This window comes from Electrona antarctica (genome assembly GCF_951216825.1).
Source record: "Electrona antarctica genome assembly, chromosome: 21".
Taxonomy (NCBI): domain Eukaryota; kingdom Metazoa; phylum Chordata; class Actinopteri; order Myctophiformes; family Myctophidae; genus Electrona; species Electrona antarctica.
In genome coordinates, this window is record NC_136802.1 from 9,389,008 (window position 1) to 9,408,720 (window position 19,713).

Genomic DNA, 19,713 nt, shown 5'->3' on the forward strand with positions numbered 1-19,713 from the left:
GCTCTATAACAATGACTGATAGCGCTAGCGCTCCACCTCCAATTTACATGTCTCACCTATACTGGAATTTTGCTTGTCTGTCCTTCAAAGCAGCAAACTTATCAATGACACTTTCATTGAAATCCGGAAAGTTCTGAATGAGTTCCCTCTCCATGGAAAGCATGGCCAGTGCATTCAAATGTTCCTGTCCCATTGTGTTTCTCAGAAATGCCTTGATTCTCTTTAAGGTGGGGAAACGTCTCTCAGCTTCAGCTGTTGTCATGGAAGTGGCTATGAGGATGTTCAACAGAGCCACAGTCTCCTGCAGGTCATACACCAGGAGAAGCTGATAGAGCGCCATAGCAGCCTTTGAATTCGGGACTATCGTATATCACAGGGGTTCTCAACGTTTTTGGCCGGGGACCCCCGGAAATGCTTTGGCAATATCTCGGGACCCCCGCCCCGCCCCCTCCCGACCCCCAATATAAATTGACTGCTACAATAACCTTAACGCATTTTGGGCGGGAACCCCTTTTGGTGTTTTAAGCATTATGTTATAATTTAGCTATTGAAAAATAGCAGATCTACAAGCTCATAGCGCGCCACCGAGTGGCGCGCTACGAGCTTGTAGGTATTTGAAAGATCGTGAAAATAAAATTTAAAAAAAATCTCTCTTTTTTTTGAAAATAATTTGGGGACCCCCCAAAATAATTTGGCGACCCCCCGAGGGGTCCCGACCCACGGGTTGAGAACCCCTGGTATATCAGGGACAGTTCAGTCTTGAGTTGGGCCGTGTTCAGCATGGGGTAGGCTATGCTCTTGCGGCGATGTTCAGAGCCTCAACAGGGAATCTACGGCGGTGGTCTTTAAACATGTGTCCTTGGAGCAGTGTGGCACTTACAAGGTGGTCAGTGAAGGAGAACCTTTGTGTGGCGTGGGTCAGGATAGTGTCGCAGACCTGTCAAAAATAATAAAAAATATATATGAATTAGAATTATATACATTTTAAAATGTTTAATATATATATATATATATATATATTGTAACCTCTGTGCCCAGAGTCACTATGTATTTTTTGTTTGCTATGCTCCATTTTGATGTACTTTATTATTTTCTACCAATCCACTACTCTGAGATTTATCCGCTGGACTATAGGCTACAAGAGGCCAGTGAGATGCATGTGTTGCTATGGCAACAAGCAGTGATTGAGAGACCCCGCCCACAGCTCACCTGGCTGATTGAGTGATGGGCCGTCACAATGTTTGGGCCACCTGGAGAGTTTGACTCTGTCAGTCCAGAGTGGAGGTGAACAGAGAGTGAGACAGTCTACTGAGAAGCAAGAGTTTTCCCAAGTCTTGGTATATTATTGTATTTGGATCGTTTGGATATCTACCATTGGATATAGAGACCTTTCTTTCCTTTTTGGAGTATTTTTCCCTGGATATTGGATTTCTAAAGGACCAGACTTTGCGAAGGAGTTTAAGGATGGCCAGAGGAGACTGGCCACACTCCGTGCATACTACAGACTGGTTTGGATTTTGATTTATTTTTGGACACATGAGTTTAGTTTTGGACAGTGCCAGGACACTTGGAATTTACACCCATCCCTTTTGAGGCAGTTTTATTTGATTTTGATTTGATTAAGTGAACATTTTGTTATTAAACTTTATTTTGCTTGCTTTTAATAAATTACAATTAAACTTATTTACTGATTCTTTGTTATTCTTATTCTGAACTGACCCACCTCCCACATTTTGCTATAATACATTTTTATCATTTCAAAACGAACACACACACACACACACACACACATAAATTCTGTAAATTATGACCGTTAGTGATTGATCATTCTACCGGTATTTACTATTTATAGGATCAAAGTAGGCCTCTTTCTGCAGCCTGCACCAACTCACACAATGGCAATTTTGTTGCTGCTGCAAGATGCTCAAAGTGTGGTCCTGGGGACCTCAAGGGGTCCTTGAGGAAGTTCCAGGCAGTCCACAGCAAAATATGGGAAATTTGTACTACTTTAATCCCATTTTATACTTTGAAAGCTCACAACACGTCCCATTACTGCCTATTTTGAGCATGTACAGTCTGGTTCCCTTCCTTCCTTCCAGAGAGGTACCTATGGATGTCACTAGCTCGTAGGTACCTTTGGGGGCCACTCCCCTGAGGGGTGTGGTTTTGCCTTAAGGGGTGTGGTTAACCCTTCTTTTTTTCACGCACTGTGTAATATAGTAGGTGGACAGTAGGTGTCAGACCAGAGCTCTTTACTCTATACTACTCTATTCTTATAGCTGGCATATAGCAAATTGTAATTTGCACTGTTCATTCCACTACATGTGTTTACATGTAATACATGCAAACACATGTATGTACTACTCCACTACATCTCATAGGCATGGAGTAAATTACTTTTACTACACTACAATTATTTTAAAACTTGTTTTGTTTATACTAGTTACTTTGTAGATTTTTGATCACATCACAAACACCCACATTCATTTTAGCCATATAGCTACACAAGCTTGTGAGCTTGTACATCTGCTATTTTCCAAAATATTTATATATATTTGAAAATTTGAAATGATACATTATGCATAAAGTGTCATTTCTACTTGTTACTTTTGTACTTTTACTCAAGTAAATGTTGCATTACAAACTTTTACTTGTATTTACCAAAGTAGTACTTTTAGTGCTTTTTCCAGGGGTATTTGTTTTCTCTTTAAAACATTTCTGGGGTCTACTCAGGTTTTTGTGAGTTAATTCTTAAGGTGCTAAATTAATTACATTAATTACATGTCTGTCTTGCAAGGCAGTTTGTAATCCCCCAAACCCCACCAAACAAAGAGTTAATTTGGCCTAGTATTATTGGTGGGGGGGGGGCAGCAAGGCTGTGCTCACTGTCAGCATCTAGTTAACATTTTTTCTTGTTCTGAGCAGTGCTCAGTGTATTCTCTGTTTAGGGCCAGATAGCATTCTAGTTTACTATGCTTTAGTGTTGCTTTTTTCCAATGTGTCAATAGCTTTCCCGTCTTATTTGTTTTAGTACAGTGGATTTTCTATCTGGTGGCTCTTGCAGAGTTCCAAGGCCAGCTGGCTGAGGGGGCATCTCTCTAGAGTTTTGCTGTGTGCCTTGTTATGGAGTGCATCTGGGTCACTTTCTTTTAGGGGGTTGTAAAATTAATAATCCTGCCCTGCATGCATTATTTAATTAATCATATCCACGTTGACAACGTTTGTAATAAACCAACCCGTTTTTAAATCCGTCAAGATTTGAGCGAGTTATGACTGTTTTTGTTTGAGCTGCCATTGAACATACTGTACTGTCGTCCCGAAGCAAGATGGCCGCCAAGTGAACTACGTCAGAGACTCCACCTTGAGCCATATAGCCTTTATACATGTCTATGGTCTCTATAGCTGTATGTAGAGGGGTCTTTTTTGCCACATCACAGAAATTGCATTTCCATTCATGCCAATGGACTCTGGTTATGGGACTACAGCGTTGACAGACAGCCCCTTCAACCAATCAGAGACTCTGGTTGTTCAGATTATAGCTATCTACGATTTAACTTGCTAAGTTGATAGCATCGTGGTTCATAGCTATCCCTACTGAAAGGGTCACAACTGCACAAAGAGTAATGTCTTTACTCAAACTGTCTAAATAATATAACTCAAGTGTCTTTTATACTTTTATTGTCGTTTAACAAACATACATTTAAACACATGAACTAATTATCTAGGATTGGTTTAAGGGTTAGTTTTAACCCAGTTTAGGTTAGACGTTTAGTTAGGTTTAGTTAGGTAAATAACCTGCATAAATGAGACGGAGATACACATAGCATTCGTCAATTACAGGCAGGTTACAACACATGGATAACACATTATTCATTGATTATTAATAGTTTGCATTATGTATCAATAATTACCATTGGTCTATGTGAGCTGTGTTGTTCATCGTACGGTTGGCACGAGGTGTGGACTCCTGTTGATGTTACTAGAATCTGAGCTACTAGAGTCCTCGCAGGGTTTATAAAAACTCTGTTCGGTGGAGACCGCCCTGTAGGCGGTTCCGTACCAGCTTGGCATCATTGGCTGCTGAGCACATTGTAACAGCCTTTCTATTGGTTGAAAGACCAGGAAGTATTTCCCCACTGACATGTGATAGCCATGAGGTCTGGCTGTTGAGAAGCAGTTTGCTGGTGGAACTTACTAGTGGTTCTGGCACTGACATCCTCTCTCTTCCCTTGGGAGGCGGAGGTGTCACATTTCACACCTTCCTGTTAACTTGCTTTGCCAGCAGTAATGGTGACCTCTTGTCGAGTCAACTCTGGTATAGTACCTTCATTATTGAACAATATCAATATCATGGATATTTCCACACTGGTTATGGGACTACAGCATTGACAGACAGCCCCTTCAGCCAATCAGAGACTCTGGTTATGGGACTACAGCATTGACAGACAGCCCCTTCAGCCAATCAGAGACTCTGGTTATGGGACTACAGCATTGACAGACAGCCCCTTCAACCAATCAGAGACTCTGGTTATGGGACTACAGTGTTGACAGACAGCCCCTTCAACCAATCAGAGACTCTGGTTATGGGACTACAGCATTGACAGACAGCCCCTTCAGCCAATCCGAGACTCTGGTTATGGGACTACAGCGTTGACAGACAGCCCCTTCAACCAATCAGAGACTCTGGTTATGGGACTACAATGTTGACAGACAGCCCCTTCAACCAATCAGAGACTGGTTATGGGACTACATCGTTGACAGACAGCCCCTTTAGCCAATCAGCCTCACCAAAACAACCACAACAACCACACAGGAATGACCAATAGGGTCTGAGCAGGTTGGAGCTGACCAATAGGGTCTGAGCAGGTTGGAGCTGACCAATAGGGTCTGAGCAGGTTGGATCTGGGTAGAATCTAATAAAAACCCACATGGGAATTAAAGCCCATTTATGATTTTTTTCATAGCCTGAGCACAGAACGTGATGAGAGCGTGTGATTTGTATTTATTACTTGTCAAATTATTTCAGTCATCAATGTTTATCGCTCATTGTGTTTATTGTGTATAGCTTTTTTCTTTGTTTTTGGGCTTGACCCCGGGGATCCTATAGCTGCTTGCAGCTATATTTATTATTATTATAGAATATGGATAATTGCTATGGACTTGGATGGTTTTAATTACTATGGACTTAGACTTAGATGTTTTTTATTACTATGGACTTAGACTTAGATGGTTTTTATTACTATGGACTTAGACTTAGATGTTTTTGAGTGGTGTAAACCACTCCTACAACTGGCTTTGTTAGTTTACGTGTCTGTCTGTCTGTGCTCAAAAAATGAGCATGGTTGATGCTGATTGGTTGATGCTGATTTCATTACGTCAGACATTACGTCAGACCACAGCTGATCAGGCTATATAATACCTTACACAACTCAGTTCACACAGGTGTGATTTTTTTATTACTATGGACTTAGACTTAGATGGTTTTTATTACTATGGACTTAGATGGTTTTTCATCTCAACTGCTCATTATGGCTTCCCAGCAGCACCGCAATGCCCAAATATGGGGTTCCTGACATACATACTTATGTACTGTGACCTCACTGGTATGATACGACCAATCACAGCCAGTATGATAAAAAGCACTGGAGCCTCAGAGAGTTCAGATTGAATCAACTTCTCCAAGACTCAACTCTTCACCTGAGATCTCTACCAGGCTGTTATCTTCAAGACTCTTTCCACCAAGACTCAACTCTTCACCACAGATCTCTACCAGACTGTTATCTTCAAGACTCTTTCCACCAAGACTCAACTCTTCACCACAGATCTCTACCAGACTGTTATCTTCAAGACTCTTTCCACCAAGACTCAACTCTTCACCACAGATCTCTACCAGACTGTTATCTTCAAGACTTTTTCCACCAAGACTCTAGAATCTAGAAGCGTACTTACTCTATAAGGGTGACCGGGCTCTCCTTTTCTTTGGCTCTTGAGCTCTTCGTTCTTCTACAGAGCAGGAAACCAACAGGTTTACTTAAATTCACCATTAACTGTTAAAACATGCTTTCCTGGACGTTGCATCATAAAGGATCACCAAAGGAAGATGGTGTTGCTGTAGCATTGAGACACCAGCTGTACTACTTTGGAATGATCAATGACGAGAACCACAAGGATGAGGTTGGTGTGCAGGCCTTCAACACACTGACTTTACTCTGGAGGCAGTTGGCCCCAGTGACCTCTGGAAGAGGAGTACCTCACTTTGAGGTTCCCTCGCGCTGGGGCCACACAGCTGTGCTGATTGAAGATATTGTCTACCTCTGGGGAGGGTGTCAGTTTCTGTACTTCTCAGACGAGCACACCAACGTGCTTTATGCATTTGATGTTGACACCCACACATGGTTCAAACCACAGGTTTCTGGGTCAGTTCCAGAGGAGAGGTGGAACCACTCAGCCTGTGTGTTGGGGAAGGTCATGTTTATCCATGGAGGAAAAACCAAGCTGACTGGAGAGACTAATGACATCTACAAGTTGGACACCAGCACGATGGTCTGGTCTGTAATTAACACCAGAGGAACTCCACCTCCTGAGTCATCAGGTCACTCTGCAAGCATCATTGGGACAAAGATGTTTGTATTTGGAGGCTGCTGGTTTCAGTACTACAACACCATCAGAGTGTTTGACACAGAGACCAACTACTGGGTGACAACACCTTCTGCACAGCCTCTTCGAGAAGGACGTTGTAATCATTCAGCCTTTACCTACAATGGAGAGCTGTACATATTTGGTGGTTACTGTGAGGAAGGAGACCTCAATGATGTGTGGAAATTCAGTCCAGAGACCTTCTCCTGGAAGAAGGTTGAGCCCAAGGGGAAAGGCCCGTCTCCGACGTTTAATATGTGCTGTTGCATGGTGGGAGATCGTGCCATCCTCTTTGGAGGATACCCCACTTCTGATGACCTGTCTGTCTTAGACTTCAGTCCTAGCCTCAAGACATTATGTAAGCTAGCAGTTATTCAGTACGGTCTGGAGCAGTCTGGACTCCCACACAACATCAGGTGGGAACTGGCAGCCATGACTAGCAACAGCAACGGAAAGAATAAAACATGAAAAAAAAACAAACAAACAAAACAAACAAACACTAAATCAAAGTTAGTGAGCTGGTAGTAATGACTACCATCTTCCACAACAGACGTTTTGTAATAATCCAAAGATAAATGATGACAGGAGATGCAGTCAAATAGACCCCTGACTGAAACCCTGTCTGTTAGCCATGGGTCAAATATGCCTTTATCCAGGCCCGTTCCCAGGCCTTATCAGGAAGGAATCATGCTGCTGAAATATGTTTCCCACTGAGTTTTTTAGCGGTCTAGGCCTTACATTAGACGTCGAAACAACGTCATTTCAACGTCTATGTTTAGGCCTCCCAGCAGGTCAGTCATGCCCAAATATGGAGTCCCTGATACGTCATACTTATACTGTACCTGTGAGTGTCCAAATAAGTCAGAACTATAATTCATGATTAATTTATTAAATTATTTTTAATTCATATTCAGCATTTTCTTTCTCTCCCTGAATTTGTGCACGTGTCTCATTCATATGCATGGCTATGTGCGTGCATGTGCGTGCGCACACACATGCACACGCGTGCCTGCAATACGTGCATGCCCATACACACGCCCTGCATGGCTATGTGCGTGCATGTGCGTGCGCACACACATGCACACGCGTGCCTGCAATACGTGCATGCCGGGAAGCAGTTTTCTGTCTGGTGGTTGTGCTTGTGTTACAGAACTAGCTGGCTGAGGGGAACCCAACCTAGTAATTTGAGAAATTCTAGTAAGATTAAAAGTATTTTAGCAACTTAGTTGTAGTGTTACTTTTAGTAGCAAATTCTGATTTAAGCTCAGTCTTTGAACAATCCATTGAACTTTAGGCCTGCCTAGGCTACTTAAACTATCTAGTCTTAGCCAACTAAAAATTAACACTGGCATAAAATAAACTAAAACATAGTTACTATTGCAAACCAGCACTATAGGCGAGAGAGAGAGAGAGAGGGGCACTTAAAATGTTTGCCTGAGAGATGTAGTAAAGAGATGTAGTAAAAGTTAAAATGAAATCAAATTTTAACTCAGTAAATGCATAGTTACTTCAGTTCTGACCACTGATAGAAAAAGAAAAGAAAAAACATTTCCCCACCCCCACCATGCAGGCACATCTGGCTGGAGGACCATGTGTCCCAGACTGTTGCGTTCCCCAGGTTCTATGTTCCCCACCATGCAAAAAAGGTTCTTTGTTCCCCACTTAGAATACACCTAAACCTAAACCAGAAATCTAACCTAGTAATTTTAGTAATTCTAGTAAGACTAAAAGTATTTTAGCGACTTTTCAAGATGGCGGCAAGCTAGACGGACGTGTGTCTCTCAACTCCGCAGCTTGTTACAAATTATTTAACAAAAAAAAACAGACTAATGGAAAAGTGAGCAGTTTTATTTAAGCAACCTGATGAATAACAAAAGAATGCCCAAACGAGGTGGCAAAAACCAAGCCAAGTTGAGCTTTGGTTCCGCTGGGTCCAAGGAAAGCGGGGAAGCTTGATGATTTGAACATGGTGGACCCTATTGGAAACAAGTGTAATGCTTAATTGGGTCGTCCACTCACAGTTAACAGCCTTTGTATTGAGTTTGTGCTTGAAATGTACTGTAATTCTGCAAACTGTTAATAAATTCTTCAATCAATCAATCAATCAAAGCTAATGCTAGCAACATGGCTGGGGCTGAGAGCTCGGGAGCTGAGGTGGAAGACACGGGCCGTCACTCAGAGAGTGCAAGTTGCTCTATTCTCGAGGCTATCAAGGAGATGAAATCCGAATTCTCACAAAAGTTAGATTCAGTCATGTCGGCGATTGAAGGTATGAAGAAAGAGGTCGGAGATTGCAAAGAACGAGTCAAAGGTGCGGAGACTCGCATCTCTGGCACTGAGGACATTGTTGCTAGCTTACAGACTAAGGTCCAGGACCTGGAAAAGAAATACAAGCAAATGGAGCTAAAGGTTCTGAGCGGAGAAACAAGGTCCAGAAGATCCAATGTGAGATTGGTAAATTTGCCAGAGAAGACAGAGGGTTCTGATGCTTGTGACTTTCTCGAGCAGTGGCTGGTAAAAACATTGGACTTAACGTCGAAGCTAACCATTGAAGTGGCCCACAGGATTGGGCCGAGAAGAGAAGACGACGCTCCTCCGAGGACTCTCATCATGAAATTCCTGGACAATAGAGACAAGGTGAAGGTGATGAGGGCTGCTCGAAGGGCCAAATCAAGTACGGGGATACATCTATAAAACTCTACCCGGACATGGGACTCGGGCAATCAATTAATACAGTTGCAACCACTATATTAATGGCAATTATTTCATACAACTTAAGTTAAAAAAATCTGAACTATCCCTTTAAAGGGAAACTTAGCTGATGTTGAACCTAAATCCGATTGCTTTAATCGTCATATGAGGTGATTGTGACGTGAGAAAATGTGTCATTTTCCAAAGCGGCGTGTATAAAACCCCAGTCTGTAGATCTATCTTCATGTTTACCTACCACTCTCTTTCTGGAAGTCTTGCTTGTACTTAACCTTAACCTCAATCTACATCGTTTCATCAACTCGTCTCCGCTTCGGCCTGCCCATCTCATCTCTCCATCTTTGTGTTGTTTTCAATTCAGAGGACGACCCCTTCCTCCTGTACGCAGCATTGCATTCTGGGAACCACTGTCACACCTAACAGAAGAGTCCACTTCCAGGTGAGAGGAGAGGAGACTGAAGAGGGGGAAATGGAGCTAGTTGACTGTCATTCAAATCAATGTTAATTTTGTCAACTAAAAACTATGATAAAAATATCCGTCGATTACCTTTTTTCATTGACGAAAATGTAATAAAAACGAAGCTATATATAATGACTAAGCCTATTCACATATAAGGTTATATATTATATATTGTTTCGTCAACAAATAAAAACTAGACTAAAGTGTTAGGGATGGAGATCTCTGACAATTTGAAGTCAACTTTACACTTAGTCGACTAAAGTCTTATGATATTTAGTCGACTAAAGTCTTGTGATATTTAGTCGAAAAAACTACAACCTTTCAGATGACTAAAATATGACTAACACCATACATTTCAGGGGTAGAGTGGCCGGATCGTAACCGCAAGGTTGCCAGTTCGAACCCAGGCTCCCCCAGTGTCCTTGAGCAAGACACTGAACCCCTAATTGCTCCTGATGTGCTGGTTGATGCCTTGCATGGTTTCCACGGCCATCGGTGTATGAATGTGTGTGTGAATAGGAAAATGTAATGCACAATCTATCATGTAAAGTGCCTTGGATAAAGGTGCTATATAAATGCACCATTTACCAATGCCAGTTATTGCCAGTTATATGCGACCATATACCATTGACAACCTATATAAGGCAAACAAACCTACATTTAATTATGCTTTAAGTAGCATGTGACGTGTCAAACTAGGGGATTTTCATGATTCTGAATCCATTCCTTGGGCTAAAAACAGCCTTAGCCGTCATCACCAATGTGATGAGGTAATCACATTTGGGCACATTTGGGCAAGTGGCTATGGCAGAATTTAGCCCAAGGAGTGTTATTTGTGCAAAACTATTCAGAATTCAAATTCAGAATCATGAAAACCCCCTAGTTTGGCACGTCACATGCTACTTAATAATAGTCAAACACGGACAAACACAGCAAGTCGACACGGACGGGTCATGCTTGATTATGAATTAAAAGTACCAGAAGGACTTCGGAGTGCTGGCTATTCATTTTTACTGTGAGTCCACGGTATCAGACAACCAACATCGATGTTCAAATATAGTACTGCACAACAACTTAACACAAAGCATTGCGGTATAAATACTTACAGTTGAGATTGGGACACCAACACTTGATATTCTCCTGGTTGCAAAAAAGGTTTGGTTGCAAACCCACTCTGAAATTGACCAAGGTTGGAAAAATGCTCTGGGGTGAAATGATGTGCGCACACCAAGATACGCTTCTTTGATATCTCAGGTGGATTATAGGAGTAAAGAGATATAAACTATATTATAACACTTTTGTCCATAATTTCTGCTTATTCCCTCTGTATAATTCTTGAAATGGTTGTTTTGTGGTTTAGAAAGGCTTATAATTTGGAAAAGTTTAGGATAATTAGATTTCAGCTTTTCGACATTATGCCTGATATACTGAGTTGCATAGCAGTGTCTTGTACTGCAAATAGTTGATCTTCTACAGTACATCTACAAGCTCACAACGTGTGTGTGTGTGTGTGTGTGTGTGTGTGTGTGTGTGTGTGTGTGTGTGTGTGTGTGTGTGTGTGTGTGTGTGTGTGTGTGTGTGTGTGTGTGTGTGTGTGTGTGTGTGTGTGTGTGTGTGTGTGTGTGTGTGTGTGTGTGTGTGTGTGTGTGTGTGTGTGTGTGTGTGTGTGTGTGTGTGTGTGTGTGTGTGAGTGTGAGTGTGAGTGTGAGAGAGATCCAGATTTGGGACAACACTTGGCATATTCCCTATGACGACTTAGTTGAGGAGAGGACCAGCCATGAGGTGCCACAGAGATGGCTGTGTCTCACCAAGACACATGAACTAGAAAGATGCAATTCTGGGAAATTGCAAAGTGTGGTTGCCTACATCGCACCGACTCCATCGGGGACCTTCAAACCTCCATAAATCGGACTCCAGGATCGCTGTCCTTGGTGGATCTTCTGCCAGTACAAGTATACAGTATAAGCCCATGACATATATGTTCATAATATAGACATGAATGAACAAAGTCAGTCAGGATCGGGATGTATTATTGAGAATTCCACTCTTCAAAGTCGGCGCTCGTAGTCTCGTAAAGGCAGTGACGTCCCTTAAAAGCGACAGGTTCTCTGTCTGCCGTCTACCTCTGCTCTGTTAACATTATGGGTAACTCATTCAAGTGGTAAATTAAATGTGAAATAGATCCTCTATTGAGAAAACAATATATGTTGACAAAGTCATACATTTGGAAACATATTTTTATTCAATATAGTCTTCAGTTCATGTCGTATTCTTTTAAAAGTAGGCTAACTACAGTTGAATTTCAATGGACTTCTATGGGCCAGAAGTGGGGCCGCTGTCTCATTTGGGTGCGTGAAATTTAGTCCCTGTGTGTCTCTATGCATAGGGTTCCCATTCCAAGGAAGCTCTGAGAAGGAAGAGAAGTGGTCACGTGACTGGGCTGTGCCATGATACTTTCATGGACACTTTCATGGGAGCCAAACTCACACCGGAAGTGCAATGAATACATGGCAGTGAATGGAGCCAGCTGGACCAGCTCATAACAAACATTATTTATGAACAATTGAACCTTTTGTAAAGTAATAACGTCTGGAAAATAACAGAAGACATATTATTGTCTGCTGTGTTGTTATTCGATGTGTACACTGTGTAATTTTTATAGAGGTATGGTATCTAAAGAGCACAAAGTACCTTTCTGAACGCACCAAGTATCGCAAGACTTCCCACCGTTTCCTGTCTGGCAGCCAAATCTCGTGATACTTCGGAGCCAGAAACGATACCTGCTGCTGTTTAGATCCTCAGATAAAATTATATACTGTGCACTCTGTGCACATCGAAAAGTAAGTGATTAGAAAACAACCTGTGATATGTCTTCTGTTATTTTCCAGAAGTGATTACTTTACAAAAGGTCTCAATTGTTCATAAATAATGTTTGTGATAATTTCAGAGCTGCCAAAACGGTCAAGCAAAGATTAAAAATACTCAACGGTTTCTGCGCCAAAGGAAACTTCGCCGAGGTTTCCGTTGTCTCCTATGCCCGATATATGCTTCTTTTGGAAAAAATCACTATCACACACACAGCGCAGCAAAGGGGTTTGCGTCGGTTTGTATTCTATAATTACCATATAGATTAAGACACATGGGAAGGGACCCTATGTACAGTGTAGTGTAAACAAACAGAGGGTCCCGAGAGGGGCTAATACATTGTGTGAACAAAAGGCTATTAGCCCCATCTGGTGACCTGGGGTGACACCAATACATGTGAACATGATTGACTAGAATACATAGAACATGATTGACATCTCAACTCTGATTGTATACCCATGATTCTGATTAAATACATGATTCGCATGATTAGAGGCAATGCCAGAGATTATTTACAGCATGATTTGACGATTATATAAAAATAGAGAAAAGTAGAAAAAGTTTAAAAACATTTTGACAATATTGAAAGCAGCTATAAGTAGAACCCCAAATAGCCCTATAAGGGCTGTAAATGGTCACCTTAAAGGACGGTAATAGTGTCTACACCAATTTCCAAAATCTGTCTTATTTATAAAAGACAGAACCAGAAAAAAGAGAGAAAACAAAAATACACATGAACTCTATACAATCCTCTATTGGCAATATTTAAATAAATGGCCTAATGTCAAACTCTTCATTGCACGGGTGCCATAGTTTTAAGGTAGTGGATTCACCATAATTCTCTTTAAGAGGAGATTGTCCATATCGCCACCTCATCTTGGAAGGCGTACTTTTTCTATACCCAGGTATCTTAAAGATGAAACATTTTCATCCCCATTTCTGATGGTACTGATGTGTTGTGCAATGCGCATTTTCAATGCACGTTTTGTTTTCCCGACATATGTCCCACAGGGACATCTGAGCAAATAAATTACATGAGTAGTTGTACATGTTATTTTGCCCCTTAGTTTTCCTGTTGATGGGTGATAGAAAAAATGACATTTCTCTGTGAAGTGACATTGAGCACACGGCCCACAGGCACTCTTTGAAGAATGCCGGCTCACTGCATGAACGGCCTGTTCGCGCGGGCTCACGCTGCTGCTTGCAAAACTCCTGAACTGAGCTTGTGCCACATCATGAGTCCTGGCAATGTCTATTGCTCTATCCAAAGTTAGATCGGACCCGACATTGAGCAGCTTCTCTCACACTTGGTGAATTAATCCCAAAGACCACACGTCTCGTACCATCTCTTCACTGTCGTGATAGTTACAGTCCTTAACAAGCAGTCTCAATTCTGTCACAAACTGTTCAAAAGGCTTGTTAGCTCCCTGTACTTTCTCTTGGAACTGGTATCTAGCGAAAGTCACATTCACTTTGGTCTCTACATATGCTTTGAAGCGGTCATAGTATGTTTTCAATACTTTACGTTCCTCCTCTGTAAGTGTCCATGTATTGTAGACATCCCGGCCTTTATCTCCAATCCAGAGAAGCAAGTAGCTGCACTTTTCCTCTTCACTCTTCTTTTTGAAAGGAGCAAAGGACCAGAACATAGGGAGACATATAGCCCCTTTCAGGACCCTCGGTTACCTTTTCTGAATTTTGGACGTACGGTACCCTAGGGTCCCTGACAGCTTATTCCACCCTCCATAGGATGGAGATGTACATACACTCTGTTCACGGAGTTGAGTGTTGGTGAGATGTTTCAAAGATGCATAACGCAGCTATAGGAGACAACGGAAACGTGGGCGAAACTGCATTAACCGCCGAAGCCGTTAAGTATTTTTAATTTTTTTGAAGTTTTGGCTTCTCTGAAATTCTCTCCTCTTCCTTGACTTCCTTATTGACTTCTTGTACCGCCTCCCGCACCAGGGCAGGGTGGTCGGTGCAGAGATGTCGCCGCTCAGGAGGCGGTACAATGGGAAGTCAATAAGGAAGTCAAGGAAGAGAGAGGAGAGAGAAGTTCAGCGAAGCAAAACTTTAAAAAAAGATTAAAAATACTTAACGGCATCGGCGGTTATGCAGTTTCGCCCACGTTTCCGTTGTCTCCTATAGCTGCTGTTGTGAATTATATCCATGCTGTCAGAATGGCAGCCTCTGGTGGACATTCCCCATTCCCTGCATCCACAATCACACATGTGTTTGCCATCACACCACTCAACTCATTAGCCAACCAGTTTAGGTGTGCCCTATATAACCAGCAACTCACCCCACACTCCTCACTCAGTCTCCAGCCTTCACACAGGCAACATGCAGCACCTGCAGATCTCCCTGAGTATACCCACTACTCCAGCCATGCGTACTTGAGCCTTTGTTCTGCTTTGACTTTAATATATTATTTGTATACAACATGTTGATCGGTTATTGCTCACTTTGCCATAACGTTTAGATAATGCTGTATTCTGAGTACTTTGCCATTGCACTAGTATAGTTGCTAATGTATTCCTTTGTTTGTAGAAACCATGGTGAACGGAGAATAAACTGCCACATTGTTAAGCTATACTTTGGTGTCACAATCTCTCTGACCGGGGATACTTGGGTGGTCAGCTCATAGCCCACAAACACAACCAGAGAATATTTAATAGCTGCGTTATGTATCTTTGAAACATCTCACCAACACTCAAGCGGCGCCGCCGCTCTCCGTGAACAGAGTGTATGTACATCTGCATCCTATGGAGGGTGGAAGAAGCTGTCGGGGACCCTAGGGTACCGTATGTCCAAAATTCAGAAAAGGTAACCGACTCCTGAAAGGGGCTAGGAGACATATCACTTCGTCATATGGTTATTATTGTATTTGTCAAACCGCAAATACAATTTGTCTAATAAAAAAGCAATGGAAGTATTAATTTATTTCAAAAGTATTTTAGGGGAAAAAAGTTGTATTGTTAGTGTTTTTTGTATATATTGTTGTGTGGTCATTAGTGGTGTTTTATTTTTGTTTGTGATTAGTGCTGTCCAGCGATTATATTATATGCTACTCTATGCATATATGGGACAAGAGTGAGAGTTAAAAAAAAACACTGGTCCATAGTACCAGAGCTAGCCGCAGCCCTCATTAAATCGAATGCCATATTGACCATGCTTGCACCTTCTCCATCCCTATTCTCTATATCACTAAAGACTACGCTTCAGACCTCCCAAAACAATCTGATTCGAGTCATTCGACTACTTCTCGCCTCGGCCTGGGGGATGACTCACCATTCCATTTGGCTAGTTTGGGACGGCTCAGGGTAGAAGGTAGGCCTACTGGTGGCCTAGACTCTCGTATCGTTTTTCATTTTCCCATATTTAAACAAGTCTCAGTGCTTTTCAGTTTATTTTCCTCGTAGAAGTTTTTGTATTGACTTGTGCTTTCGTTTGAAGTGTACCCATTCTACATAGGAAATACAATTTCCAATCTCTCTCTCTCTCTCACACAAAATATTTGAGTTCAATGAGTTGAGCTTGGAAGTTGGAACTATTTTTCTTAATACTAGAACGCAATATCACTCCGCCTTCTACAACGCTTTGCATGCACGGTGTGGATGTAGATGTAGACTAGAGCCTCAGCCTCGTATCACTCCGCCTCACCTTCCCATCCCCGGGAAATTGCCAATTTCAAGAAGCTGGAAGCACAGACGCACATTTGGTCGTACAACAAGTAAGTTATAATTGTGAATAATGTTTTACAGCAAATGTTTTTATAGTTTAAGTGTGAGTGTTGTGTTGGGGTTGTATTTGAGTACATTTAGCGAATTCAGAGATATAATTTCCATATTTTCCGTCACACAAGAGATTGTAGGCTACAAGCTACATCTTTTAGCTGCTTGCTAACGGCTAACTTTATTTGATGTCATCTTCTAGCCTATAGGCTAATAAACAAGACTTAAAATAGTGGCTGATTTCAACGGTGCACGTTAGTCAACAGTGTTGTTCATGCGGCGCGAAGCGAAGCGTTGTGAGCTTGCAGATCAGCCATTTTCACTAGTTAGTATGGTAGTTTGGGTCCCAGATACACGGTGACAGGTAGGTCGCCCTTTCCATCTCCCCCGCTTTTTTCCGCCGACCTCACGCTGACCGCTCGGTGCGGCCGTACTTCAAGTTCTTGTATTCTTTATTTTGCTTTACTGAGAAAAAGGTTATAAATAAGTTTAGGGTTAGGCATAGTTTTACCGAGGTTAAGGTAGTGCTGCTGAAACCTTGTCATGTCAAGGACCCTTCTGAAAATATGTTATTTCAGGGACCCTGCAGAACCAAATATTTGAGTTTTCAGAAACCTTAGGTTTGGGTTTTTAGAAGGCTTATCCAATTCTGTGCCATGTTTAGAGTCGATGGATTACACAGCACACCTAATTATTGACTGCTCAGAAGTGTCTGATAAAGTCTAGGAGGGTCTTGGAGATAGCATAAACTAGAGGGTATGTGCATGCATAAAGTGAATGGCAGATCGAGTGGAAAAGTGAGTGACAAAGTGAATGTAATGTTTTTTAAAGTCATTTAATGCAATCAAATAGGACTTTTCTGTTTGGATGTATTGGCTGTTAAGGCCAGAAAGTAGTGTTTTGCCACTCGGTAGGCATTCCGGCATAACTTCCAGGTATGATGATGTCACGGGCATACCGTCTATTAGGAGATTTTGTCATTGGTCATCCATAAATAAATTTCCTTAGATTTGTATTAAAGGGATAGTTCAGATTTTTTTAACTTAAAGGGATAGTTCAGATTTTTTGAACTTAAGTTGTATGAAATACTTGCCATTAATATAGTGGTTGCAACTGTATTAATTGATTGCCCGAGTCCCATGGTGGGAGTTCTGCTCTGGTTTTGGTGAAATATCAAGTAGTTCCGGTCATTTTGTGGGGGGCACTGGGGGCCACGCAGTAAAAGTAAATTAATCCACAAAACTAACGTCATTTGTATTGTTGACCTATTTCTAAAATATTAGTGCAACTTCCGTTCTTTTTTTACCCCTCTATCACACAGAAGTTAGAACTATGTTTTTTGTGTCCATATCACTACGCCCAAAAAATAGTTCCATGTGATAGAGGGGTCAAAGTTGAACGAAAGTCGCGCTAATATTTTAGAAATAGGTCAACAATACAAATTACGTTCGTTTTGTGGATTAATTTACTTTTACTGCGTGGCCCCAGTGCCCCCCACAAAATGACCGGAACTACTTAATATTGACCAAAACCAGAGCAGAACTCCCACCATGGGACTCGGGCAGTCAATTAATACAGTTGCAACCACTATATTAATGGCAAGTATTTCATACAACTTAAGTTCCAAAAATCTGAACTATCCCTTTAAGTTGTATGAAATACTTGCCATTAATATAGTGGTTGCAACTGTATTAATTGATTGCCCGAGTCCTGTGTTGGGAGTTCTGCTCTGGTTTTGGTGAAATATCAAGTAGTTCCGGTCATTTTGTGGGGGGCACTGGGGGCCACGCAGTAAAAGTAAATTAATCCACAAAACTAACTTCATTTGTATTGTTGACCTATTTCTAAAATATTAGTGCAACTTCCGTTCTTTTTTTACCCCTCTATCACACAGAACTATGTTTTTTGTGTCCATATCACTACGCCCAAAAAATAGTTCCATGTGATAGAGGGGTCAAAGTTGAACGAAGGTCGCGCTAATATTTCAGAAATAGGTCAACAATACAAATTACGTTCGTTTTGTGGATTCATTTACTTTTACTGCGTGGCCCCAGTGCCCCCCACAAAATGACCGGAACTACTTAATATTGACCAAAACCAGAGCAGAACTCCCACCATGGGACTCGGGCAATCAATTAATACAGTTGCAACCACTATATTAATGGCAAGTATTTCATACAACTTAAGTTAAAAAAATCTGAACTATCCCTTTAAGAGCTCATATTCCAAAATGGGATATCCAAGTGCAACATTTAAATAGTCACTCATAAAAGTGATGGAAGGTCTTCTGAGTACTGAAACCCTCACCCTCCTGTCTAAGGACTCAGCCAGTTGTACCCATTTAATGTTTTATTTATTATATACCTTTTATATTTGCTAAAACTCATTGTAGGACCCATGAATTGGATTATTGTTTGTTATGTTGATTATATAGATATTTGGTCAATGGAATGAGGGGCTATGGATGATTGATTGACGGGCATAGGGGCTTCAAACACTCAAACGTCACCTGTTCACCTGCTTGACACGGTGAGAGAGAGGGGGCACGTGGGACGCCGTACTTTTTGTTGACCGCTTTACACCGCTTTATGTTTATTTGATTTACTTTATTTACTTTGAGTGGTTACTTTACAACGTTTGAGCACCATAGAAGTTATCTGATTTTTTAATAAACCCCTAAAACACATTGTCTGGACCAAGCAAATTCCTTTTGTTTGCGGAGCGAGTCCGACATGACTCATCTCATCACCTCTCAGCGACTTACATAGTTTAGTCTGTCGCTTACACTCCTATACTGGCATTTGGTGCCCGTGTGATCCTCAAAGTCTCATGTATATAAACATTATGATATCTTCTGTTGATGAATATATTTATAGTGATTGCACTTTTGGGTTTAACTGGTTGGATGTTGTTTGTATCGACTCAGGCAGGGGATGGTGTTGCACCTACGGACATTGTAAATGTGACACCTTCCGTTGTCTGCAGCATACAACGCTGACGAAGGCTACTCGCCAAAATGCGTTCGTTGGTGTGCTGTCTGCTCTGCAGGATACCTTACTACGGTAGTTATGAAACAAAGTGCCTTAAAGTCCTTTAAGGCACTTTGTTCCGGGAGTGCTAGTATAGTAGTATTCTCTTCTTTCCCAACTGTGCAACTGGTAAAATGCTCAGAGATTTTGAGACGAATTGGAGTCGTGCGTACTGCGTGCTTCCTTGATTTAATTAAACCAACAGTGCCTGAAGAAAATAAGGCTGTTCATTCACCACTGTGCAAAGGGAAAATAGTAATGAAAGATATGATTATAG

At 41.6% G+C, this 19,713-nt stretch overlaps 1 protein-coding gene across 1 annotated transcript; it reads left to right on the forward strand.

The window, feature by feature from the left end:
- Positions 1-6,468: 6,468 nt before the first annotated feature.
- On the forward strand, positions 6,469-7,104 carry LOC306913840 (kelch domain-containing protein 3-like; the record flags this gene model as incomplete). The annotated part of the gene is made up of 1 exon (XM_079490650.1): positions 6,469-7,104. The coding sequence occupies one exon, from the start codon at positions 6,469-6,471 to the stop codon at positions 7,102-7,104; it is 636 nt and encodes a 211-aa protein (XP_079346776.1).
- Between the last annotated feature and the right edge of the window lie 12,609 nt (positions 7,105-19,713).